Genomic DNA, 26,487 nt, shown 5'->3' with positions numbered 1-26,487 from the left:
ACTCATGCCTTGGGCACTAATACATCCCCATACCATCACAGATGCTGGCTTTTGAACTTTGCGCCTATAACAATCCAAATGGTCCTTTTCCTCTTTGGTCCGGAGGACACGACGTCCACAGTTTCCAAAAACAATTTGAAATGTGGACTCGTCAGACCACAGAACACTTTTCCACTTTGCATCAGTCCATCTTGGATGTGCTCGGGCCCAGCGAAGCCGGCGGCGTTTCTGGGTGTTGTTGATAAATGGCTTTCACTCTGCATAGTAGAGTTTTACCTCGCACTTACAGATGTAGTAACAAACTGTAGTTACTGACAGTGGGTTTTTTTTGTGAAGTGTTCCTGAGCCCATGTGGTGATATCATTTACACACCGATGTCGCTTTTTGATGCAGTACCGCCTGAGGGATCAAAGGTCACAGGCATTCAATGCTACGTGCAGTGATTTCTCCAGATTCTCTGAACCTTTTGATGATATTACGGACCGTAGATGGTGAAATCCCTAAATTCCTTGAGAAATGTTGTTCTTAAACTGTTGGACAATTTGCTCACACATTTGTTCACAAAGTGAATACTATATTGATGGTTACTGAATAATGTGTTGATTTGTTGTACCTGCAGACCGAGAGGAGAGACCTGAGTGAAGAACATGATGACATCGAGAGTAATCTTTTGGTGCCAGCTGGAGTCACAATGCGATGGGCCACACTCAGCCTCAAAGTGTACCGTGCGGAAGATATGCCGCAAAGTATATGACCAAAACATTTTAAAAGTTGAATATTTATTAGTATTGTAGTAAAAAAAATGTTTTCCTATTTTGCAGTGGATGATGCATTTGTGCAGACGGTAAAGCATGTCTTTGGTGGTGATGGGGACAGGAAAAACTTAGTGGATCCATATATGGAGGTCAGCTTTGCTGGGAAAAAGGTACGTCACAATTGGGTTGAATCTAGATGTCTTTTTAGTTCTCACTTTGACTATTTGTCTTTTTTTTTTTTTTTAAGCTGTGCACCAAAATCATTGAGAGAAATGCAAATCCCGAATGGAATCAAATCATCCACCTCCAAGCCAAGGTACAAAAATGCATTAACGTGGCTCCAAAGTGCTCTCCAATACATCCTTGAAGACTAACCATCTGTCTGTTGTGCTCTGGGCAGTTCCCATCCATGTGTGAACGCATCAAGTTGACCATGTTTGACTGGTAAGAGCTGAACAAACTTCCTGCAGCACAGAGAGTCGCGTCACAATAGCCGCCGCATAACATGTCAATCAATGCTCTCCTGGCAGGGACCGCCTCAGCAAAAATGATGCCATTGGAACAACATTCCTAAACCTGAGCAAGATGTCCTCCGCGGGCGGAGAGGCTGAAGGTAAGGGTGGTATTTGTTCAAGTTCGGCTTCCAATAGTTTTAAATGCCGTCCGTATTTTACAGGAGCAAACCCGCGTCACAATAAAAAAAATGACGGCTTTATGTAATTGTAGCCCATCTATGGACATTAAACTATATTTAGTCATTCAAGTGCTGTTTTCCATGGACTAAAACGGCAAAACATATACAATTAAATAAAAAATAAAAAATAATTAAATGGAAATATGATTAAATTCAATATTACTCTGGAACGATCTCCCTCTCCATGTGAGACAGGCCCCTTCTTTGGCTACTTTTAAGACCCTTCCTAAAACCCATTTTTACTCACTGGCTTTTAACCCAGCATGAGACTTTGAACTGTTTAAACTGTTTTTAACGTTCTAACTGCTTTTTATGTAACAAATTGCTCTTAAGATAATTTGTATTTGCTTTTTCTATATATGTGTATATATACATATATGTGTGTGTATTTTACCTCTGTTAAAAATGTTATTTTTTAGTCTGTCCTTTGCCTCTATTTATTTGTGGTGTACAGCCCTTTGTTCTTCAACTGTGGTTGTTTTTAAAGGGTTTAGAAATAAAGTTGATATGGTATGGTATGGTATTACACAATACCATATTATATAAATATTTTTGGAATTTAATTATAATGTAACCGTATTTTATTTAATTATAATACAAATAATTATTAGATAATTATTTAATTCTAGCCCATTTACAGATATGAAACCATATTTGGTTTAGTGGTGTTCTCCATGGACTAAAATGGCAAAGAAATATTCAATTAAAATAAAAAAATTACATTATTGCCTGGAAATATGATTACATTCAATATTAAACAATACCATGTCATATAAATATTTTTCGAATGTAGTTATGATGTAACCATATTTTATTTAATTATAATACACATGATAAAAGTGATTAAAAAATACAGCTGTATTTAATTGTAGCCCATTTACAGACATGAAACCATATTTGGTAACTTCAGTGGTTTTTGCCATTGAGTAAAATGGCAAAAAATAATAATATTCAATTAAATAAACAAATACAACTATTAAATGGAAATATAATTACATTCTATATTAAACAATACTATAACATATGATTATTGTATTACATTTAATTATAACATTATAGTTAATTAAATATAATAAAACGTGTGTGCGCACTCTAGTAGGACTACCTTTTAATATTAGCGAGCACTCGATCCCAAACCTACACCTGTCATTGAAAATAAATTTAAAAAATGGGTAGATGTGCACCTTTGTCTGGATCTGCACCAAAATGCCTTTGTCCTGAGCCCACGTGTGACCTCCCCAAAAGGTTTGATGAAAATCAGGTAAGTCGCTAAAACACACAAACATTACTATCTTGGTGGAGGTCTTCAGAACATATTTCTCATGGATTGGAGCGTTAAACGCATTAACTCGTTTCATTTTTAAACAGACACACAAGGTGAATTTTGCGACAGCCTGTCTGAATGTACGTAAGCAACGATGGCTTTGTATTTTAAAGACTTTAGCTTTCCACTGCACCGAGAAGTCATAATTATGGTCTGTGTGTGTGTGTGTGTGTGTGTGTGTGTGTGTGTGTGTGTGTGTGTGTGTGTGTGTGTGTGTGTGTGTGTGTGTGTGTGTGTGTGCGCCTGCGTGCGTGCGTGTGTGTTACAGCGACCCCTGAAGCAAGTGAGGCTGGTTTCCTGCCAACTTTCGGGCCTTGTTATGTCAACTTTTATGGCAGCCCGAGGGAATTTACCGGACTCCCTGACCCGTATGACGAACTTAACCTCGGCAAGGTAAGAAATCCTCCCACCCCATTAAAAAAACAATCTTATCTCAGCATGGGATGTTTTAATGATCTCTCATGTCGGGTGTCTGAACTTGCAGGGTGAAGGTGTCGCCTACAGAGGAAGGGTCCTTGTTGAGCTGTCCACTCAGCTGGATGGAAAGGTTGACAGGAGCGTTGATGATATCTCCAGTGACGACATCCTGGTGGCACAGGTATATGGTTATTCAATAAGCTGGCACTGTAGCACAATGCTTAATACATGCTAGGGTTGTACGCTATACCGGTACTAGGATAGTATCGCGGTACTAATGAATCAAAAATGGTACTATACTCTGTTTGAAAAATACCAGTTCTCAATTTTATTTTTTATTTTTAACGGGCATGACCGCGCCGTCTCGTCATGAGATTGCTGGGTTTACGAGCAGAGGAGCGTGTTCGGCAGCGCACAATCACAGAATACTTACAGGCAGACACAGTGTGTAGACAGAAAGGGAGAACGGACGCATTTTGGCCGAAAAACCGACGATTAAGGTGAAGCTATAACACTGAAAAGCCCTCAGGAAGAGGTGCTTTAAGACATGGCTAGCTAGTTAGCAGCTAAAGTCCATCCGCAGTCGGCAGTGTTTTAGCTACCGTATTTTTCGGAGTATAAGTCGCTCCGGAGTATAAGTCGCACCGGACAAAAATGCATAATAAAGAAGGAAAAAAACATATATAAGTCGCACTGGAGTATAAGTCGCATTTTTGGGGGAAATTTATTTGATAAAACCCAACACTTAGAATAGACATTTGAAAGGCAATTTAAAATAAATAAAGAATAGTGAACAACAGGCTGAATAAGTGTACGTTATATGAGGCATAAATAACCAACTGAGAACGTGCCTGGTATGTTAACCTAACATATTATGCTAAGAGTCATTCAAATAACTCTAACATATAGAACATGCTATACGTTTACCAAACAATCTGTCACTCCTAATCGCTAAATCCCATGAAATCTTATACGTCTAGTCTCTTACGTGAATGAGCTAAATAATATTATTTGATATTTTAAGGTAAATGTGTTAATAATTTCACACATAAGTCGCTCCTGAGTATAAGTCGCACCCCCGGCCAAACTATGAAAAAAACTGTGACTTATAGTCCGAAAAATACGGTACTCTGTTTGAAAAGTACCGGTTCTCAATTTAAATTTTTTTTTTTAACGGGCATGACCGCGCCGTCTCGTCATGAGATTGCTGGGTTTACGAGCAGAGGAGTGTGTTTGGCAGCGCACAATCACTGAGTACTTACAAGCAGACACAGTGTGTAGACCGTGGTAATTGTTATATGTTGTATATATGTTATAGACATAATATAATATATCTGTATATATAATGTACTGTACACATATTATGTATATATTCGTATATATGTTATATTTTATATCGCTATATTTAGTCTATTTATACCTGCATTGTCCTTTCCATCCTTACACTTTCCATCATTGTAACTGAGCTACTGTGTTGAACAATTTCCCTTGTGGATCATTAAAGTTTGTCTAAGTCTAAGTCTAAGTCTAGACAGAAAGGGAGAACGGACGCATTTTGGCCGAAAAACTGACGATAAAGGTGAAGCTAAAACACTGTAAATCCCTCAGGAAGAGGCGCTTTAAGACATGGCTAGCTCGCTAGCAGATAACATCCATCCGCAGTCTGCAGTGTTTTAGCTACTTCTAAATCACTAATCATCGCCTCCAAGGCGACAAATAAAGTACGTTTCTTACAAGTATCAGTAGTACGAGGAATAGCTAAACATGCTTCACTACACACCGTAGGAGGATGCGATAGCTCACCGGCGTCACCGCTAACAAAAGCTAGTGTGCCTGAATGTAAACAAATACCATGGGTGGATCAAAACCTGACATCCACTGTAATGATACCAAGTACAATAGCGTATCTAGTCGATACTACTATGATTACATTGATATTTTTTATAGTCACAACATCTTTTTTCCTTTTTTAAACTCAGGAAATTCATCCCTGGACAAATGAGGACTTTGAATATGACCAATGTATGATCCTGTAACTACTTGGTAATAATAATAATAATAGATTTTATTTGTAAAAGCACTTTACATTGAACAAACAATCTCAAAGTGCTACAGTGCATTAAAAAAAAAAAAAACAACAACAACAAAAAAAACAAAGCTATCGGATCGATACCTAAATTTGTGGTATCATCCAGAACTAATGTAAAGTATCAAACAACAGAAGAATAAGTGATTATTACATTTTAACACAAGTGTAGATAAAACATGTTAAAATGGAAAATAAGCAGATATTAACAGTACATGAACAAGTAGATTAATAATCCATTTTTACAGCTTGTCCTTTATAATTTTGACAAAATAATAGAATGAGAAATGACACAATATGTTACTGCATATGTCAGCAGACTAAATTAGGAGCTTTTGTTTGCTTACTTACTACTAAAAGACAAGTTGTCTTGTATGTTCACTATTTTATTTAAGGCCAAAATTGTTCTTTGATTGCAATAAGAAACATATGTTTAATGTACCCTACGATTTTTTGTTAAAATAAAGCCAATAATGCCACTTTTTGTGGTGGCCTTTATTTAGAAAAGTATCGAAATACATTTTGGTACCGGTACCAAAATATTGGTATCAGGACAACCCTAGTACATGCACAAGCTAACAGCAACTTATCACATGCTTTCCTAAATATGTACAGAAATACCAGCGGAGGAGGAAGTACTCTCTGTGCGCCGTCTTCCACAGTGCTTGCATGCTGCAAGAGCCAGGCGAACCCATCCAGTTCGAGGTCAGCATAGGAAATTACGGTAACAAGCTGGACTCCACCTGCAAGCCTCTGGCGTCCACCACCCAGTACAGCTTTGCCGTGTTTGATGGTACGGAAGTCATCTTCATTTACTTCAGTAATTTAATTCAGATATTGCAGCTTCACCACATAGTAGATTTTATTTTATTTTTCAAAGCACATTCTACAAAACCCAATACCAGTGAAGTTGGCACGTTGTGTAAATGGTAAATAAAAACAGAATACAATGATTTGCAAACCTATATTCAATTGAATAGACTGCAAAGACAAGATATTTAACATTCAAACTGAGAAACTGAATTTTTTTTTGCAAATAATAATTAACTTAGAATTTAATGGCAGCAACACATTGCAAAAAAGTTCGCACAGGGGCATTTTTACCACTGTGTTACATGGCCTTTCCTTTTAACAACACTCAGTAAACGTTTGGGAACTGAGGAGACCAGTTTTTGAAGCTTTTCAGGTGGAATTCTTTCCCATTCTTGCTTGATGTACAGCTTAAGTTGTTCAACAGTCCGGGGGTCTCCATTGTGGTATTTTACTCTTCATATTGTGTCACACATTTTCAATGGGAGACAGGTCTGGACTACAGGCAGGCCAGTTTAGTACCCGCACTCTTTTAGTATGAAGCCATGCTGTTGTAACACGTGACTCGGCATTGTCTTGCTGAAATAAGCAGGGGCGTCCATGATGACGTTGCTTGGATGGCAACATATGTTGCTCCAAAACCAGTATGTACCTTTCAGCATTAATGGTGCCTTCGCAGATGTGTAAGTTACTCATGCCTTGGGCACTAATACACCCCCATACCATCACAGATGCTGGCTTTTGAACTTTGCGCCTATAACAATCCAGATGGTTATTTTCCTCTCTGTTCCGGAGGACACAACGACCACAGTTTCCAAAAACAATTTGAAATGGAGACTCGTCAGGCCACAGAACACTTTTCCACTTTGCATCAGTCCATCATAGCCGGCGGGGTTTCTGGGTGTTGTTGATGAATGACTTTGCATAGTAGCGTTTTAATTTGCACTTACAGATGTAGCGACAAACTGTAGTTACTGACAATGGTTTTCTGAAGTGTTCCTGAGCCCATGTGGTGATATCCTTTACATACTGATGTCGCTTTTTGATGCAGTACTGCCTGAGGGATTGAAGGTCACGGGCATGCCGCTTAAGTGCAGTGATTTCTCTACATTCTCTGAACCTTTTGATGATATTAAGGACTGCAGATGGTGAAATCCCTAAATTCCTTGCAATAGCTTATTGAGAAATGTTTTTCTGAAATAGTTCAACAATTTGCTCACGTATTTGTTGACAAAGTGGTGACCCTCGCCCCCTCCTTGTTTGTGAATGACTGATTATTTAATGGAAGCTGCTTTTATTCCCAATCATGGCACCCACCTGTTCCCAATTAGCCTGCTCACCTGTGGGATGTTCCAAATAAGTGCTTGATGAGCATTCCTCAACTTTCTCAGTCTTTTTTGCCAACTGTGCCAGCTTTTTTGAAACATGTTGCAGGCATCAAAACGTACTGTATTTAGAAGGTAGTACACAGGTTTTAAATGTAATAGCTATAGAAATGTTATAATTTATAGATTCATTTATCGCGGACATGTTGGTGAGTGACAGGCTTTTCCTCAGGCCGAGGAGCAATTGTCATTTAATATAATTAGTAATTCTGAAAAATATAGACAATTTTGAAAAATGACATGTTCTGTTCGACCATTAATGGTAATGATGGTGTTCTTGTTACGGTATACTTTTTGTTTAAAAATGTTACATTTAAGCAAAAAGACCTGGGCATAGGCTGATTGGCAAAACTAAATTAGCTCGAGTGTGTGAATGTGAGTGTGAATGATTGGCCCTGCGAAGACGTGGCAACTTGTCAAGTGTGTACCCCGCCTTCCGCCCGAGTGCAGCCACCCGCGACTCTGAGAGTTGCAAACAGCCCCTTCAAGTGCCATGAGTAAAAAAAAAAAAAATCCTGTCTATGGCTTGAGTCATAGTTGTTTTAAAGTTGCATATTAGGCAACCTTTTATAGCTGCAAGCTACCAAAAAACTGATAATGCTGGCCAGACTAAATTGTTTGTTCAATAAAGTCATAATCCAGGACCTAAAAGTCACAGTTTGACTTTGAATTTGAAAAAATATTGCCATTAAATATTAATTCTAAATTTGAAATGTACATTTAGGCATATTTTTGCTTTTAAAGTCATTTGAAAAAATAGCTAAACATTTCTTTCTTCATTTTCAAATAGCTACATAGAGGATGTGAGAACTAAATTCTCTCCAGAGATGCTGAGTGACAGGAAGTGAAAATGAAACAAAATAATGTTGTAATGTAGCCCCTCCTTTGCCCTAGTCTTATATTTTAGAATATTTTACTATCTTTTGAAGTGTTTTCTGTTAAGTTTAAAGCTAAAGGTTAGAGTTCTCCCAAATATTTTGTCGTCAAACTCATCCAAGTGTGCCTAATGTGCCTTTCTTTGTGTACTAGGGTGCATAAAAAGGTCTGGCCACAAACTGTTTTCACTAAGTCATAAGACAACATTGAGAACTTTGTTGAATTAGGTCCTGACGTTGGGCAACTCAAACATAACGTTGGAACAACGTGCTTTTTGACGATGCATAATCAATGCTGGGTTCTGGCGTTGATTTGACCATTGAATTTGGTCATTTCTCAACCAATATTCTACAACACAAATACAACGTTGAAACAACATGCTTTTTGACGATGTTTAATCAATGTCAGGTTCTGGCGTGGATTTGACCATTACATTTTGGTCATTTTCCAACTAATGTACCACAACACAAATACAAAGTTGAAACAACATGCTTTTTGACGACCTTTATTCAATGTCAGGTTGTGACGTTGATTTGACCATTGAAATTTGGTCATTTCTCAACCAATATTCTACAACACAAATACAACGTTGAAACAACATGCTTTTTGACAATGTTTAATCAATGTTGGGTTCTGGCGTTGATTTGACCATTCAATTTTGGTCATTTTCCAACCAATATACCACAACACAAATACAAAGTTGAAACAACATGCTTTTTGACGATGTTTGATCAATGCTGGGTTCTGGCGTTGATTTGACCATTGAATTTGGTCATTTCTCAACCAATATCCTACAACACAAATAAAACGTTGAAACAACATGCTTTTTGACGATGTTTAATCAATGTTGGCTTCTGGCGTTGATTTGACCATTACATTTTGGTAATTTTCCAACCAATATACCACATCACAAATACAAAGTTGAAACAACATGCTTTTTGACGACCTTTATTCAATGTCAGGTTGTGACGTTGATTTGACCATTGAAATTGGGTCATTTCTCAACCAATATTCTACAACACAAATACAACGTTGAAACAACATGCTTTTTGACGATGTTTAATTAATGTTGGGTTCTGGCGTGGATTTGACCATTCAATTTTGGTAATTTTCCAACCAGTGTACCACAACACAAATACAACGTTGAAACAACATGCTTTTTGACGATGTTTAATCAATGTTGGGTTCTGGCGTTGATTTGACCATTACATTTTGGTAATTTTCCAACCAATATACCACATCACAAATACAAAGTTGAAACAACATGCTTTTTGACGACCTTTATTCAATGTCAGGTTGTGACGTTGATTTGACCATTGAAATTTGGTCATTTCTCAACCAATATTCTACAACACAAATACAACGTTGAAACAACATGCTTTTTGACGATGTTTAATTAATGTTGGGTTCTGGCGTGGATTTGACCATTCAATTTTGGTAATTTTCCAACCAGTGTACCACAACACAAATACAACGTTGAAACAACATGCTTTTTGACGATGTTTAATCAATGTTGGTTTCTGGCGTTGATTTGACCATTACATTTTGGTAATTTTCCAACCAATATACCACAACACAAATACAAAGTTGAAACAACATACTTTTTGACGACCTTTATTCAATGTCAGGTTGTGGCGTTGATTTGACCATTGAAATTTGGTCATTTCTAAACCAATATTCTACAACACAAATACAACGTTGAAACAACATGCTTTTTGACGATGTTTAATCAATGTTGGGTTCTGGCGTTGATTTGACCATTCAATTTTGGGTAATTTTCCAACCAGTGTACCACAACACAAATACAACGTTGAAACAACATGCTTTTTGACGATGTTTAATCAATGTCAGGTTGTGACGTTGATTTGACCATTGAAATTTGGTCATTTCTCAACCAATATTCTACAACACAAATACAAGGTTGAAACAACATGCTTTTTGGCGACATTTATTCAATGTCAGGTTGTGACGTTGAGTTGACCATTGAAATTTGGTCATTTCCCAACCAACAACGGGGATCCAACGTTAGACACCAACGTTGTCTCAATTTACAAATACAACCCAACTGACTGTGCAGAAAGTCGGCAACTTCTTTGCACTTTGCGCTTCAGCATCCGCTGACCCCTCTCTGTCAGTTTACGTGGCCTCCCACTTAGACTTAGACTTCCTTTTTAGACTCCCTTTTTATTGTCATTCAAATTTGAACTTTACAGAACGAAATTACGTTGCATTAAGCTCATGGTAGTGCAGGATAAAAAAGCAATAAGGTGCAGATATAAATAAATAGATGACTGCACAGATAAATATATTGCACTTTTGCATATGCATCCAGGTTTATGGATGTATGTTATATTGTCTTTATATTCTAGCGAGTTAATCCATTTTTGGGGGGAATTGAGGGGATAATTATGATGCGTTCAAGAGTCTTACGGCCTGAGGGAAGAAGCTGTTACAGAACCTGGAGGTTCTGCTACGGAGGTTGCGGAACCGCTTCGTGGCTGAGTTGCTGTTGTTCCCAAACTCTTCCATTTTCTTGTAATAAAGCCGACAGTTGACTTTGGAATATTTAGGAGCGAGAACATTTCACGACTGGATTTGTTGCACAGGTGGCATCCTATGACAGTTCCACGCTGGAAATCACTGAGCTCCTGAGAGCGGCCCATTCTTTCACAAGTGTTTGATTTTATACACCTGTGGTTGGGCCAATTGATTAGGACACCTGATTCTGATCATTTGGATGGGTGGCCAAATACTTTTGGCAATATAGTGTATTTCCCCGCCTTTTTGCTTAAACAATGTTGCATAACTTTTTACTTCCACTCCTATATCGCATGTTTTCAAACTGAGCAATTACTGTGTTCATTTTGCCCACTCACAGGTAACCACTACTATTACCTGCCGTGGGCTGACACCAAGCCTGTGGTAACCCTTACGTCCTCCTGGGAAGACATTAGCCACCGTTTGGACTCTGTCAACATCCTTCTCTCTATTGCTGAGCGACTGGTGAGATTAAAACTTGGACTGACACTTGTCAACAAAGACTTTTTCAACACATGTGCAGTTAAAACACTGCTTGCTGATCCGCTTTGTCTTTTTTAATGTAGGAATCCAACCTGTTCTCTTTAAAAATGGCCATCCAAGCTAAGGTGTCCGAGGCCCGACTGCTTGAAATTTGGCTCAAACTCATCGACCACATGCTGGAGGACTTGAAAAGGTAATTGTTGGTGTGTAATGTTAAAATACATTGACATTGTGGTTCCTCTGCCGTGTCCATCCATATTAATGCATAATACATTCACGTGCTGGACAGTTTGCAGCTTCCGGACGTGGAGGGCAAGGCTAATGTGACCACACTGGATCTTCAAATGAAAAGCACGCGTGATGCTGCACTGGATAGCCTCCGACAGGCGGCCAATGGCATGAGAGAGGAAGTCACCGATGTGACAGCGACTGTCAGTGACATTGAAGATTGGTTGGACAGAATCAAGCAGCTGGCGGTTGAGGTCAGTGAAATAAACTCTTTGATTGATTGAAGCTTTAATTAGTAGATTGCACAGTACAGTACATATTCCGTACAATTGACCACTAAATGGTAACACCCGAATAGGTTTTTCAACTTGTTTTAGTTAGGGTCCACTTAAATTGATTCATGATACAGATATATACTATATATATACATGCTATCATCATAACACAGTCATCACACAAGATAATTACCAGAGTATATACATTGAATTATTTACATTATTTACAATCCGGGGTGTGGGATGTGGAGAGGGGGGGTTAGGTTTGGTTGATATCAACACTTCAGTCATCAACAATTGCATCATCAGAGAAATGGACATTGAAACAGTGTAGGTCTGACTTGGTAGTGTCATGTCTGTGTAATCATGTTTTGTTTTAGTCATGTTTTGTTTTGTTTAGTTATTGACTCTTTAGTTTCTGGCTTTTCACTCCCTTGTCTTGTTTCCATGGTTACCCATTAGTTTCACCTGTTCCACGTTTGGACTCATTATGCACTCTTGTTTGTCACCCTAGCAACCCATTAGTTTTCACCTGTCATGTCACGCACCTGTTGTTAATCATGTCTGTGTTATTTAAGCTTTTCATTTTCTGTTGTTCATCCTGGTGTCATATCTTTTCTAACCCTGCTATCCTCTCGTATCAAGCCACAGTAAGTGTTTTTATTTCGTGTTCACAGTTTCTGCCTTAGAGCAAGTTTTGTTTTCATTCGCCAAGATTTTTACCTCCGCCATTGTGCGCGCCTTTTGTTTGCTTCTGTTTTGTAGTTTGTTAGTGTTTAAAATAAATCATGTACCCACCTTCAAGCCATGTCCGATCCAAGTTCACTTGCATCTCGGGAAAACAAAAACTCCACAGTCCAAGTTCTGACAGGTAGGATATGTACAGCAAGTAGTGGACATAGAGAGAGAGATCAGAAAGCATAAGAATAAGTATCTACATTTCATTATTTACATTTGATTATTTACAATCCGGGGAGGTGGGATGTGGTGGGGGGAGGGTGTTAGTTAAGGGTTGAAGTTGCCTGGAGGTGTTCTTTTAGTGCGGTTTTGAAGGAGGATAGAGATGCCCTTTCTTTTACACCTGTTGGGAGTGCATTTCATATTGATGTGGCATAGAAAGAGAATGAGTTAAGACCTTTGTTAGATTGGAATCTGGGTTTGACGTGGTTAGTGGAGCTCCCCCTGGTGTTGTGGTTATGGCGGTCATTTTTGTTCTGGAAGTAGTTTGACATGTACTTCGGTATTAGGGAGGTGTAGCAGATTTTATAGACTAGGCTCAGTGCAAGTTGTTTTACTCTGTCCTCCACCCTGAGCCAGCCCACTTTGGAGAAGTGGGTAGGAGTGAGGTGTGATCTGGGGTGGAGGTCTAGAAGTAATCTGACTAGCTTGTTCTGGGATGTTTGGAGTCTAGATTTGAGGGTTTTGGAGGTGCTGGGGTACCAGGAGGTGCAAGCGTAATCGAAAAAGGGTTGAATGAGAGTTCCCGCTAGAATCTTCATGGTGCTTTTGTTGACCAGAGAGGAGATCCTGCAGAGAAATCTCGTTCGTTGGTTGACCTTTTTGATTACCTTGGTTACAGACTGTCACAGTACATGTCAGTGAACCACAGCACCTGCAGCACTTGTGCAATACCAGACCATAACACAGAGCTATGGGCGGCCCGGGGGCCAAATTTGGCCCGAGAATGACACCATACTGGTCCTCGAGTTCAGTTCAGAAAAAACATTTTCCCAGTAAAATGCGCCTGTTCTATAGGAGAGCTTGGATCATTGTAAACACATTGGCAGATCCTTGCTTTGACTTTTTAACCTCGATCACTGGGGTCCAAACTTGTTCATTACATATGTGAGGCGTTCCTCAAGGCACCCTTTTTAGAGTCACTCATTTTTGGCAGTTAGGATTGTGTTTTTGTAATGTAATTTTAAGGCGATGAGGTGTTGCTGTAGCTCAGTCCTTCTCAAATAGTGGCAGTGTGATGCCAGCGGAGCATGTGTTGCCTCGGCGAACATGCTTTTTATGTCGTACCAGAATATAATGAAGTGTATGTAGCACTTGGTTTCACTCTAACCACGTGTGAATGTTCCAATGCTGAAGTTGAACTGAAATCCTGGAATTTTTTTAGAATTGTTGAAGTAGAGCACACAATTCCTGAACAGGCTGAATATTTTGAAGTTGGAACAGTTTGAATCAGATGAAAAATGTGGGAATTGTGGAACTTTGAAGAATGTCCCATTGATTTAAATGTGAATTTCCAAAACATTTGGGAATTTTGTGAAAAGCAGGAATTTTTTTTTAAATTGGTAAAAAAAAAACTTGAATGAGTTGAAATGGTTGGTGTTTAAATTTTTCAAATCGATGGAGAATTGTTGAAGTAGCAACATGTTGAATTGAGAAATGGTATTACGGAATTTCCTGGAATTTCGAGAAAACCGAGAATTTTTTCAGTTCAAAAAACAACCTCGTTTTATGTCCTAATTAAGAGGAATGTTTTGACGGTGGAACGGTTGAAGTGGGTTGAAAAATGTGGGAGGAGTCGTCGCCAGAAAAAAGGGTGGAAATAGGGCTTTAGAAAACCAGGAATTATGGAAAATCCTGGACATTTTTAGAACATGGAAAAAGGGTAGTTTGAATTTCCAGAATGGTGGAATGTGTTGAAGGTGGAATGGTTTGAATCGGTTAAAAAATGTGGAAATGGTGGAAGTTTGAAAAATGGCCGATTCATTTTGAATGGGAAAAATGTCCCGGAAAACCTGGAATTCTGGGAAATCTGGGAATTTTTGGAATTTGTTAAGGGAAAGCCCGCAATTCCCGAATAGGCTGAACAGTTTGAAGTTGGAACGATTTGAATCGGATAAAAAATGTGGAAGGTCGGATGGTTGCCAGAAGCTTGTGGATGGCTACCAAAAGCGCCTTATTGCAGTGAAACTTGCCAAGGGACATGTAACCAAATATTAACATTGCTGTATGTATACTTTTGACCAACAAGTATGTGCTCCAATCACTCTATCACAAAAAAATAAGAGTTGTCGAAATTATTAGAAACTCAAGACAGCCATGACATTATGTTCTTTACAAGTGTATGTAAACTTTTGACCGCGCCTGTATGTGTTGAGTCATTTTCAGTGGATGATGAATCCGTACTGCTCTACTCTTTGAAGTACGGTTTTGTTTATGGGAGGTGTACAGTACTCTGTAGTGACACAGCATCTGGAAAGAGGCAAGGGACATGTACAATAGCTTTCAACACAACAGAAGAAAAGTGTAGAGTGTGAAACACACACATTGTTCCGGCCACTGCTCTGGCTTTGATACTACCTTCGGTTATTTGTGTCCGAGTACTTAATTGTGTTTCTCTTCCGTATTGTCTAAACCAGAGTTTTTCAACCACTGTGCCACAGTGTGTCGTGAGATATTGTCTGGTGTGCCGTGGGAAATTATGCAACTTCACCTAATTGGTCCAAAAAAATCCATCCATTTTCTACCGCTTGTCCCTTTTTGGGGGAGCGGGGGGTGCTGGAGCCTGCATTCGGGCAGAAGGTGGGGTACACCCTGGACAAGTCGCCACCTCATCGCAGGGCCAAATATTTTTTGCAAATCAATAATTATAATAATGTGCCGCTGTCTAGTGCAGTGTTTTTCAACCTTTTTTGGCATGTAAAAGGTATCCATCCATCCATTTTCTACCGCTTGTCCCTTTTGGGGTATGTAACGCTTAAACCAAAAATGAACAAAAGGCAAGTCCCGCTAGGAAAAGGCACTGAAGCATGGCTATGCAAAACAAAAGTAAAACTGAACTGGCTACAAAGCAGTGACGTGCGGTGAGGTTGATGGCTGGTGAGGCACTGACTTCATCACAGTCAGATTTACAAACATATGAACCCTAAAGAGTATCGTATTCACCATTTGATTGGCAGCAGTTAACGGGTTATGTTTAAAAGCTCATACCAGCATTCTTCCCTGCTTGGCACTCAGCATCAAGGGTTGGAATTGGGGGTTAAATCACCAAAAATTATTCCCGGGCGTGGCGCCGCTGCTGCCCACTGCTCCCCTCACATCCCAGGGGGTGAACAAGGGGATGGGTCAAATGCAGAGGACAAATTTCACCACACCTAGTGTGTGTGTGACAATCATTGGTACTTTAACTTAACTTTAACTTTACACATACAAACTGTAGCACACAAAAAAGCACATTTAATAAAAAAAAACGTTATTATGGTTTTACCTTTACTTATAAGTGCGGGAAATGTGGTGTTCGTGTTGGAGGAGTTGTGAATGAATTAAATATGAAATCCGTGCTGCAGTCTGCAGGTGTACCTAATGTTGTGTCCCTGCAGTCGTTCACGGCTCCTCCGGCGCGAGCATTGTTGTTTTTGCACTTTTTGGCTTCTTGTTAAGTGACTTTTTTTGGGTGGATTCGGTCTTGCATGTGGAGGGTTTGGGTGTGGGCTTTGGTTGGTGTGGCGCTCCCGTCGGGAGGTGCATTCTGCGGCGGGGGTGCATTAACCGGCACCAGGAGGCGGGATTACTGCGAGCCTCAGCCAGTCCGTTTTCGCAGCAGTTTTATGATTGCTCAGCACAATAAATACTTTACACACATACAGTTGTTGACAAAATACACTGTACATTATATACCTCAGCTAACTAAACTATGGAAATGTATAATATAGTTCATATAGCAGTACGGTCTTACTGCACAGCAGGCCAGCAGTTAGCCGAGTCCGCAATCCATGTTGAGGCACAACTGAGTGACGTGCCTCAACTGGCTGCTGATCACCGCACCGTCTCTTCTCAGTATTTGAACGGCAAATGTGAAAATTCAGCGATTTTGAATAAAAATAATCTAAAACTGGTGAAGTTAAATGGAAAATAACTTTATAGTATAATCACTGAATACATATAACAATTTAATTTTTTTTTTTTCTTTTGACATTTTTTTTCTTTCCATGATGGCAGGTGAGGCGGGCCTCACCTGCCATCATGGCCTCACCTGCCTCCAGTGACCGCACGTCACTGCTACAAAGTAAACAAAAACAGAATGCTGGACGACAGCAAAAACTTACAGCGTGTGGAGCAGGGCGACGGCGTCCACAAAGCACATCCGTAAACGACATGACAATCAACAATGTCCCCACAAAGAAGGATAGCGTACGCACAACTTAAATAGTCTTGATTGCAAAAACAAAGCAGGTGTGGGCAATAGCATTCAAAGGAAGGCAAACAGGAAGGGTCACCAAATTAACAGCTTAAGACAGAAACTAAAGCACTATACAAAGGAAACAACAACACACTCAAAATAAGGCATGACAACCTGGTGGAGTTTCATTTTTTAACCTTTTCTACTGGTGGTGTGCCTCCGTATTTTTTTTATGAAAAAAATGTGCCTTGGCTCAAAAAGGTCGAAAAACACTGGTCTAGTGCAGTGTTTTTCAACCTTTTTTGGTATGTAAAAAGGTATGTAACGCTTGAACCAAAAATGAACAAAAGACAAGTCCCGCTAGGAATAGGCACTGAAGCATAAGGGATGGCTGTGCAAAACAAAAGTAAAACTGTACTGACTACAAAGTAAACAAAAACAGAATGCTGGACGACAGCAAAAACTACAGTGTGTGGAGCAAAGACGGCGTCCACAAAGCACATTCATACATGACATGACGATCAACAATGTCCTCACAAAGAAGGATAGCGTACGCACAACTTAAATAGTCTTGATTGTGTAAAAAAAGCAGGTGCGGGCAATAGATCTCAAAAGGAAGGTGTGATGCTGCTACAGGAGAACACCAACAAAACAGGAAGGGTCACCAAATTAACAGAGCAAGACAGGAACTAAAGCACTACACACAGGAAACAACAACACACTCAAAATAAGGCATGACAACCTGGTGGAGTTTCGTTTTTTTAACCCTTTCTGCTAGTGGTGTGCCTCTGTATTTTTGTTTAATGAAAAAAATGTTGAAAAACACTGGTCTAAACTACTAAGTATCTCCATCAGCCCCAGAACAGCATGCCCGACGTGATCATCTGGATGTTGAGAGGAGAGAAACGTGTGGCTTTCGCCCGCGTCCCAGCCAATTGCATCCTCTACTCCAACTTCAGCGAACAGGCTTGTGGCAAACACTGCGGACGGACACAGACCATCTTCATGCAGGTACCAGAACGGTCGCCACAACAGTGCACTGCAAAAACTGAAATCAAAGTAAGATTAAATATCTCAAATAAGGGTGATATTTGCTTATTTTCTGTCTGATAAGATAATTCTTCTCACTAAGCAGATTTTATGTTAGAGTGTTTTACTTGTTTTAAAGGGGAACATTATCACAATTTCAGAAAGGTTAAAACCATTAAAAATCAGTTCCCAGTGGCTTATTTTATTTTTTGAAGTTTTTTTCAAAATTTTACCCATCGTGCAATATCCCTGAAAAAAGCTTCAAAGTGCCTGATTTTAACCATCGTTATATACACCCGTCCATTTTCCTGTGACGTCACACAGTGATGCCAACACAAACAAACATGGCGGAAAGAACAGCAAGCTATAGCGACATTAGCTCGAATTCAGACTCGGATTTCAGCGGCTTAAGCGATTCAACAGATTACGCATGTATTGAAACGGATGGTTGTAGTGTGGAGGCAGGTAGCGAAAACGAAATTGAAGAAGAAGCTGAAGCTATTGAGCCATATCGGTTTGAACCGTATGCAAGCGAAACCGACGAAAACGACACGACATCCAGCGACACGGGAGAAAGCGAGGACGAATTCGGCGATCGCCTTCTAACCAACGATTGGTATGTGTTTGTTTGGCATTAAAGGAAACTAACAACTATGAACTAGGTTTACAGCATATGAAATACATTTGGCAACAACATGCACTTTGAGAGTGCAGACAGCCCAATTTTCATCAATTAATATATTCTGTAGACATACCCTCATGTCAGCAGGCCAGGGAAGCTAGGGTCGACATTCTTCTCTTGATCATCTTCGGTGGCATAAGGGACGGTGTGAGCCAAGACATCCAGGGGGTTTAGCTCGCTCGTCTGCGGGAACAAACTGCCGCCATTGCTTGCCGTGCTACCGAGGGCCTTTGTCCCTGAATTGCTCAAACACTCCGGCAGATTCAATGGGGGTCTGGCGGCAGATTTTTTTGACTTTATCGTTGGAAATGCATCTGCTTTGAGTGTCGCAGGATATCCACACATTCTTGCCATCTCTGTCGTAGCATAGCTTTTGTCGGTAAAGTGTGCGGAACAAACGTCCAATTTCTTGCCACTTTCGCATCTTTGGGCCACTGGTGCAACTTGAATCCGTCCCTGTTCGTGTTGTTACACCCTCCGACAACACACCGACGAGGCATGATGTCTCTAAGGTACGGAAAACAGTCGAAAAAAACGGAAAATAACAGAGCTGATTTGACTCGGTGTTTGAGAAAATGGCAGATTGCTTCCCGATGTGACGCCACATTGTGACTTCATCGCTCCGAGAGCAAATATTAGAAAGGCGTTTAATTCGCCAAAATTTACCCATTTAGAGTGCGGAAATCGGTTCAAAAAATATATGGTCTTTTTTCTGCAACATCAAGGTATATATTGACGCTTACATAGGTCTGGTGATAATGTTCCCCTTTAAGGGTTTTTGTCTTAAATTATCTCAGTAAGATACTTGTTGCTGAGATTTTATGACCTATATTGCTTGAAACTAGACTATCAACTGATGCAAAGCTGTGTCATCAACACTCACAAGTATACAACTACTTTTTTAAAGTAATAATTTCTTACTTCAAGCGTGAAAAAAAAAATCATGATGCCGAGCGTATATCATTATGTCACGATAATGGCACTCGCATTTACTTAATTTAAGAATATTTTTCCACATATTGAGCAAAAAGGTCTCTTCTTTTTTTTTCTACCAAGAAAAGTGCACTTGTTATTAGTGAGAATATACTTATTTTAAGGTATTTTTGGGTTCATTGAGGTTAGCTAATTTTACTTGTTTTGGAAAATCTTGACAAGCCGAATTTTCTTGTTCTATTGGCAGATAATTTTGCTTAGTTCAAATAAAATACCCCTCATTTTTGTATTTTTTTTTCTTGTTTTTGAACACTGACTTTTTGCAGTGTGCGCACTTTACTTGAGTGTTCTACCTCTTCCATTTTCTCCTTTTTATGTTTTTCAGTACCCGATGGACAAAAACAAAGGCGTCAAGATCCCCGTTCAGTTGCGGGTCAACATGTGGCTGGGCCTCACTGCCGACGAGAAGAAGTTCAACAGCTTCTCTGAGGGAAACTTTAGCGTATACGCTGAAATGGTACACAAACCGACTGTGGCACGTCTGATGGTTTTTTTTTTCAACACACTAAAACTCCTCTTTTGTCTTGTCTGTAGTATGAAAACCAAGCTCAGGTGTTTGGGAAATGGGGCACCACCGGCCTGGTCGGGCGCCACAAGTTCTCCAACGTGACAGGAAAAGTGAAACTCAAACAGGAGCGCTTCTTACCACCGCGCGGATGGGAGTGGGATGGCGACTGGTTCGTCGATCCTGAGCGCTGGTACGTTAGACCGGCACTCATTGAAATACTTCTTCTTTTTTTTTTAGCACAGACAATTCAGCGAGGTAGTGACATTGTTTTGAATGACAGTAGCAAGTCAACATTGTTCTGAACACACTTGCGCAGTAAGCAGTAACCACATAGGAATTTAAGAAGTTGGGAAACACTTTAAGCTGTAAATATGGTCACACAAGCGCCAAAAGACCACTATATTACAAAATTACATCCAAAAGCTTTACCAAAAAATATGCTTTTACAGAGATAATCATGCTTGGTTTTGGTTGACAATGTCCAAAAGAAATTACCATAATAACACGAATATAAGACATACAGTATATACTGATAAGTCTTGTTCACGAGTGAGGAACGAGACTAGTGCCGTGTCTGCAGTGATGCGGAGTCTGTATTGATCCGTCGTGGTGAAAAGGAGCTGAGCCGGAAGGCAAAGTTCTCAATTTATCGGTCGATCAACAAAACCCAAAACCAGTGAAGTTGGCACGTTGTGTAATTCGTAAATAAAAACAGAATACAATGATTTGCAAATCCTTTTCAACTTCAATTGAATAGACTGCAAAGACAAAATACTTAACATTCAAACTGAGAAACTAAATTTTTTTATTTGCAAATAATAATTAACTTAGAATTTAATGGCAGAAACACATTTCAAAAAAGTTGGCACAGGGGCATTTTTACCACTGTGTTACATGGCCTTTTTTTTTTAACAACACTCAGTAAACGTTTGGGAACTGAGGAGACCAATTTTTGAAGCTTTTCAGGTGGAATTCTTTCCCATTCTTGCTTGATGTACAGCTTAAGTTGTTCAACAGTCCGGGGGTCTCTGTTGTGGTATTTTACGCTTCATAATGTGCCACACATTTTCAATGGGAGACAGGTCTGGACTACAGGCAGGCCAGTCTAGTACCCGCACTCTTTTACTATGAAGCCACGTTGATGTAACACGTGGCTTGGCATTGTCTTGCTGAAATAAGCAGGGGCGTCCATGATGACGTTGCTTGGATGGCAACATATGTTGCTCCAAAACCTGTATGTACCTTTCAGCATTAATGGTGCCTTCACAGATGTGTAAGTTACCCATGTCTCAGGCACTAATACACCCCCATACCAAAACAGATGCTGGCTTTTGAACTTTGCGCCTATATCAGTCCGGGTGGTTTCCTCTTTGTTCCGGAAGACACGACGTTCACAATTTCAAAAAACAATTTAAAATGTGGACTCGTCAGACCACAGAACACTTTTCCACTTTGCATCAGTCCATCTTAGATGAGCTTGGGCCCAGCGAAGACGGCGGCATTTCTAAGCTTTCGCTTTGCATAGTAGAGTTTTAACTTGCACTTACAGATGTAGCGATGAACTGTAGTTGCTGACAGTGGTTTTCCGAAGTGTTCCTGAGCCCATGTGGTGATATCCTTTACACACTGCTGTTGGTTTTTGATGCAGTACCACCTGAGGGATCGAATGTCCGTAATATCATCGCTTACGTGCAGTGATTTCTCCAGACTCTCTGAACCTTTTGATGATATTACGGACCTTAGATGGTGAAATCCCTAAATTCCTTGCAATAGCTGGTTGAGAAATGTTGTTCTTAAACAATTTGCTCACACATTTGTTCACAAAGTGGTGACCCTTGCCCCATCCTTTTTTGTAAATGACTGAGCATTTCATGGAAGTTGCTTTTATACCCAATCATGGCACCCACCTGTTCCCAATTAGCCTGTTCACCGGTGGGATGTTCCAAATAAGTGTTTGATGTGAATTCCTCAAGTTTCTCAGTCTTTTTGCCACTTGTGCCAGCTTTTTTGAAACATGTTGAAGTCATCAAATTCCAAATGAGCTAATATTTGCAAAAAAAATGTTGTTTTCCAGTTCGAATGTTAAGTATCTTGTCTTTGCAGTCTGTTCAATTGAATATAGGTTGAAAGGGATTTGCAAATCATTGTATTCTGTTTTTATTTACCATTTACACAACGTGCCAATTTCACTGGTTTTGGGTTTTGTATTTAGTCTCCTAGAAAAGTCTGGAAAAAATACTTCATCTTATATTAGGGTTCTAGAGATGAATACAGGCAAACCAGCAGCAGAGGAAAAACTTGACTTCTTGTGTTATATTCAGGTTTGTCTCATATTTAACAATATGTTTATTATTGTGGTTTGCACAATAATTGTATTGCAGTGTCAAAACATGTGTTCATGTAGTAATGTTAATCGTGCAATAATACATATACGTTGTACTTTTTTTAACACATCAATTTACCACTGAGCTGATAACAGTGTTGTCCAGTTTTATTTCGTTTTCTTACACTTCCAAGTGTTTTTGCGAGTATGCATTGATTTCGTTTTGTCCTCGGTGTGTTGAGTAGTCAGGAAGTAGTCTTTGCCATTATGTGGACATGTGCCAGTCTTGTCTTTTGTTGAGTTGTGTTTATACTGTAGATATTCTACTTAATACACACTACTTGCTTTCAACGTGCATCTTGTGTGTATAATCTTTGTACAGCTCTCATTAGAATGTGCAAGTCGTCAAAATAATGCCAAGGGATTTGAACCTTTTGGTCACAGGCCTCGTTGTTAACCACTTGGCTTCGTCAGGCTCTGTTGTGCGAGGTGACTAGGAAAATACCTCAAAATCCGCATTTCAACCCCTTTTCCTGTAATAATTGGCAGTGATGATATATTGTTGCCACAGTAAAGAATGTCCAACACAATCACAGGAAATGAAAAACCTCCAGCAATGTTTTGGTACAAGGAGGTCTCTCTCGCCTCCTCTTCCGACCTCTCAAGTGCTTATATTCCCCTAACAGTGCTCATATAAATAGTTTGTCATGGCACATGTCTGAGTCAACATGTGAGCTTGCTGGGGTTTATTTTTTATTTTTTATTTTTTTATAGCTTATTGACAGAAGCTGATGCCGGCCACACAGAGTTCACAGACGAGGTGTTTCAGAACGAAACACGTTTCCCCGGTGGAGAGTGGAAACCGGCTGGAGAACCCTACACAGATGTGGTACAGAACACACACACACACACACACACACACACACACGCACACAGTCGTACAACCTGTGTCAACACAATGTGAATAATGCAGGTGAAGATTACCACACAAAGGGCGTGCGATTCCCTTGTTATCACTTACCTCCGTGCTATTATGTCGTCGGTCACGGTGCCAAACCTACAGAGATTATTCACACGCCTGAGATTTTTGGGTTTTGTTTTATAACCATTAAGCATGTTGATCTGGTTAACTCCCTCACACTGCATTTCAGATACCAATGTCAGATTACATTTTGACGCACACAAACTAAAATAAGGGTTTCATACACTAAGTGACTTCCTCAAATAATCCTTATCCGGTAGATATAACATCATTATTAATACAGGAAACAATAAAATATAATCTCCCAATGAAATCAGACTGTTGAATGGTGGTGGAACATACCACAACATTGGAAACACCTTGATAGTATGAACTGATTTACAAACGTCTGCCTTTGCAAAGCCGACAATTCTTACTTTTGAGTGACAGTCAGAATGTTATTAATTCACAATAAAGCAGTACCTCGGCTTACGAGCTTATTTGGTTCTGTGACGGAGCACTTAAAAAAAAAAATGTTCACACTCATTATGAGAGACTAGAAGACAAAAGTTTTTTTTTCTTTGCTTTCTAACATATAAAAATCGTCTCGTTCTTGGTGGCTAGCAATGCAGCTGATTCTACCACTAAATCACTTTAAAAATGCATTCTAACACCGTCAACAATACTTAATTTACGTTCCGTAACCTGTAGGGGTGTAACGGTACACAAGAATTTCGGTTCGGTACGTACCTCGGTTTAGAGGTCACGGTTCGGTTCATTTTCGGTACAGTAAGAAAACAACAAAATATCAATTTTTTGGTTATTTATTTACCAAATTTGCAAAATCTTCCACCAAAAATATGTTTCTTAATGGAATATTTGATGTGAAGTAATGGGAACCTTGGATAGGTCAATAATTCATAATAACATTGATTTTGATTGAATATTATGTTTTGAGCAATGACAGTTTGAAAGAAAAAAAAACAGCTTTTTTTCTTTTAGTCAACATTGCAACTTTTTCTAAATTACATTTAACCTTTAAGCTTTTTTATTTCACTTTTGTTATGTTTTTGTTTATTTTAATAGTATTTTTAGAATGTGCCGTGGGCCTTTAAAACATTAACTGTGGGCCGCAAATGGCCTCCGGGGCACACTTTTGAAACCCCTGCTATAGATAATAAAAAATTTAATCTGATAAATCTATGGATAAAAAGCAGAGCCTGGCGACGCATGCGCATTTATCATAACTCTCTCGCTCTCTCTGTGTCTCTGCCCCTCCCTCACCAATGCTGCTGCGCGCATAATTTGTTTTGTTTTTAACCCCTTCTTAACCCTGAACGTACATTGAAATTACATGCAACCCTAACTCAAAATGCCGGACATTTGAGGCATTTAAGAAACTCCGCCCTGACAGCCCCGCAAAATGTGTCCGATGAAAAGAGGACGTATGGTCAGTCTATCCTAGCCCGATCGCTGCTAGCATGCACCGGACATGTCCTCTTTTGCTAGCATGCTAGCAGCGATCGGGCTAGGATAGACTGACCATACGTCCTCTTTTCACCGGACATGTCCTCCTTTGCGGAGCTGTCAGGGCGGAGTTTCTTAAATGCCTCAAATGTCCGGCATTTTGAGTATTGTTTACACAACATGCAGTACGCTACTTAATATGTCCGTGTGGAAACTCGTTCGGTACACCTCCGCACCGAACCGAAAACCCCGTACCGAAACGGTTCAATACAAATACACGTACCGTTACAATAGTAACCTGTATAATAACCATACTGTAGCGACATTGTTATTGGAAGAGCAAACACAGAGGAACTATTTTTATTGTGTGTAAAATAATTCATAATTACTCGTAAAAATAATCTAATTAATTACTTTTAGGTTCGTTACAACGCTGTTAGCGATAGCGACGTGGCGTGTTGCTTTTGACATGGTTTTATGTCGACAACAAGGCAGCGTCATAAGTGCAGCAAGTTCAATGCAGGAAATATATTTTTACTGATGTAAGGAACAAGCAGCACCGCACTAAAATGAACTTCATATCAAATAGGAAGAGGCGACATCAAACTGTGATACAGCAGACAACAACATATGCACACGTACACAATGGGAATATTGAACAAATCAATGATTGAAGTGACAAACTTCCCATCCAAACAATACCCCGTTTGTTGACAAGAAGATATGACACCCGGATACAAATTATTGCTACAGTGTAATAATTATTGTTACCTGTGGTAATGCCACTATGATACAACATCTGTATTATAATCCTTGAACAAAGTAAGAGTGAAACTCATGTGAATAATCACTGAATAGAGAACTGGGGGTGGGATTAAATAAATTATCTTCTTCCCACTCCCTTTCAGGCAAAACTGGACAATCATGCATTACATACTATACATTACCTTTTGCACTATATTAATTTATATTATTATGTGTTGTCAACTTTGTACTTTTTTATGTCGTTGCCTGAAATAAATAAAAAAATAAAAAAAATGAAATGAATCTCTTTATTAACCAGAGGTAACACAATCCGGTGAAAAAGGTTAAAAAGAGCTGGCGTCAGAGCTGACAAACTGCCGCTGCTAATTGCTAAAGCTAACAAACACAGCTTCGTCAACGTCACTAAGCAACAGGTCTCGCTTTAAAAAAGCGCAGACTCCGCACACTCTGCCCTTATATTAAACTTCTCCCAAATGCACGTCAGATATGTGAAGTTTTTTTTTTTAAGTATACATATGAATGACTTTCTCTCTTAATTAACCTCTTAAGGTCCAAGCTGTTTGTTTACATGCTTTTTTATTTCTCTTTGCTATTTAGGCTTATTGGACCCTAATTAGAATAAAAACTAAGAATCATCTTTTGATATGATGTTCTTAGTCCATAAGTACACAAACGTGTGCTTCATGTTTAGTGACATGCTAATTCTTATTTTTATACTTTTTTTTTTCCAAATTCCATTGTATGCTATACTCTT

General features: G+C 39.4%; 1 protein-coding gene across 2 annotated transcripts in view; it reads left to right on the top strand.

Annotated features, from left to right (window-relative positions):
• myofl (myoferlin like) overlaps nt 1-26,487 on the top strand; it is a 96,299-nt gene that overhangs the window by 32,702 nt on the left and 37,110 nt on the right. Inside the window, exons 12-27 of one of the 2 annotated variants that reach the window (XM_061939198.2) lie at nt 620-746; nt 822-925; nt 1,003-1,071; nt 1,156-1,199; nt 1,286-1,368; nt 2,818-2,853; nt 3,042-3,166; nt 3,258-3,371; nt 5,892-6,069; nt 11,226-11,350; nt 11,452-11,561; nt 11,658-11,850; nt 17,861-18,016; nt 20,035-20,166; nt 20,244-20,407; nt 23,315-23,429. In XM_061939198.2, coding sequence (XP_061795182.1) covers nt 620-746; nt 822-925; nt 1,003-1,071; nt 1,156-1,199; nt 1,286-1,368; nt 2,818-2,853; nt 3,042-3,166; nt 3,258-3,371; nt 5,892-6,069; nt 11,226-11,350; nt 11,452-11,561; nt 11,658-11,850; nt 17,861-18,016; nt 20,035-20,166; nt 20,244-20,407; nt 23,315-23,429 — 1,875 coding nt within the window. The remainder of the gene's footprint in view (nt 1-619; nt 747-821; nt 926-1,002; nt 1,072-1,155; nt 1,200-1,285; nt 1,369-2,817; nt 2,854-3,041; nt 3,167-3,257; nt 3,372-5,891; nt 6,070-11,225; nt 11,351-11,451; nt 11,562-11,657; nt 11,851-17,860; nt 18,017-20,034; nt 20,167-20,243; nt 20,408-23,314; nt 23,430-26,487) is intronic. The other variant, XM_061939280.2, reaches the window with a different exon arrangement.

Source organism: Nerophis lumbriciformis, linkage group LG02 (genome assembly GCF_033978685.3).
Source record: "Nerophis lumbriciformis linkage group LG02, RoL_Nlum_v2.1, whole genome shotgun sequence".
NCBI lineage: Eukaryota > Metazoa > Chordata > Actinopteri > Syngnathiformes > Syngnathidae > Nerophis > Nerophis lumbriciformis.
The sequence above is the reverse complement of the archived record's forward strand: the minus strand, read 5'-3'. Positions and strand labels throughout refer to the sequence as shown.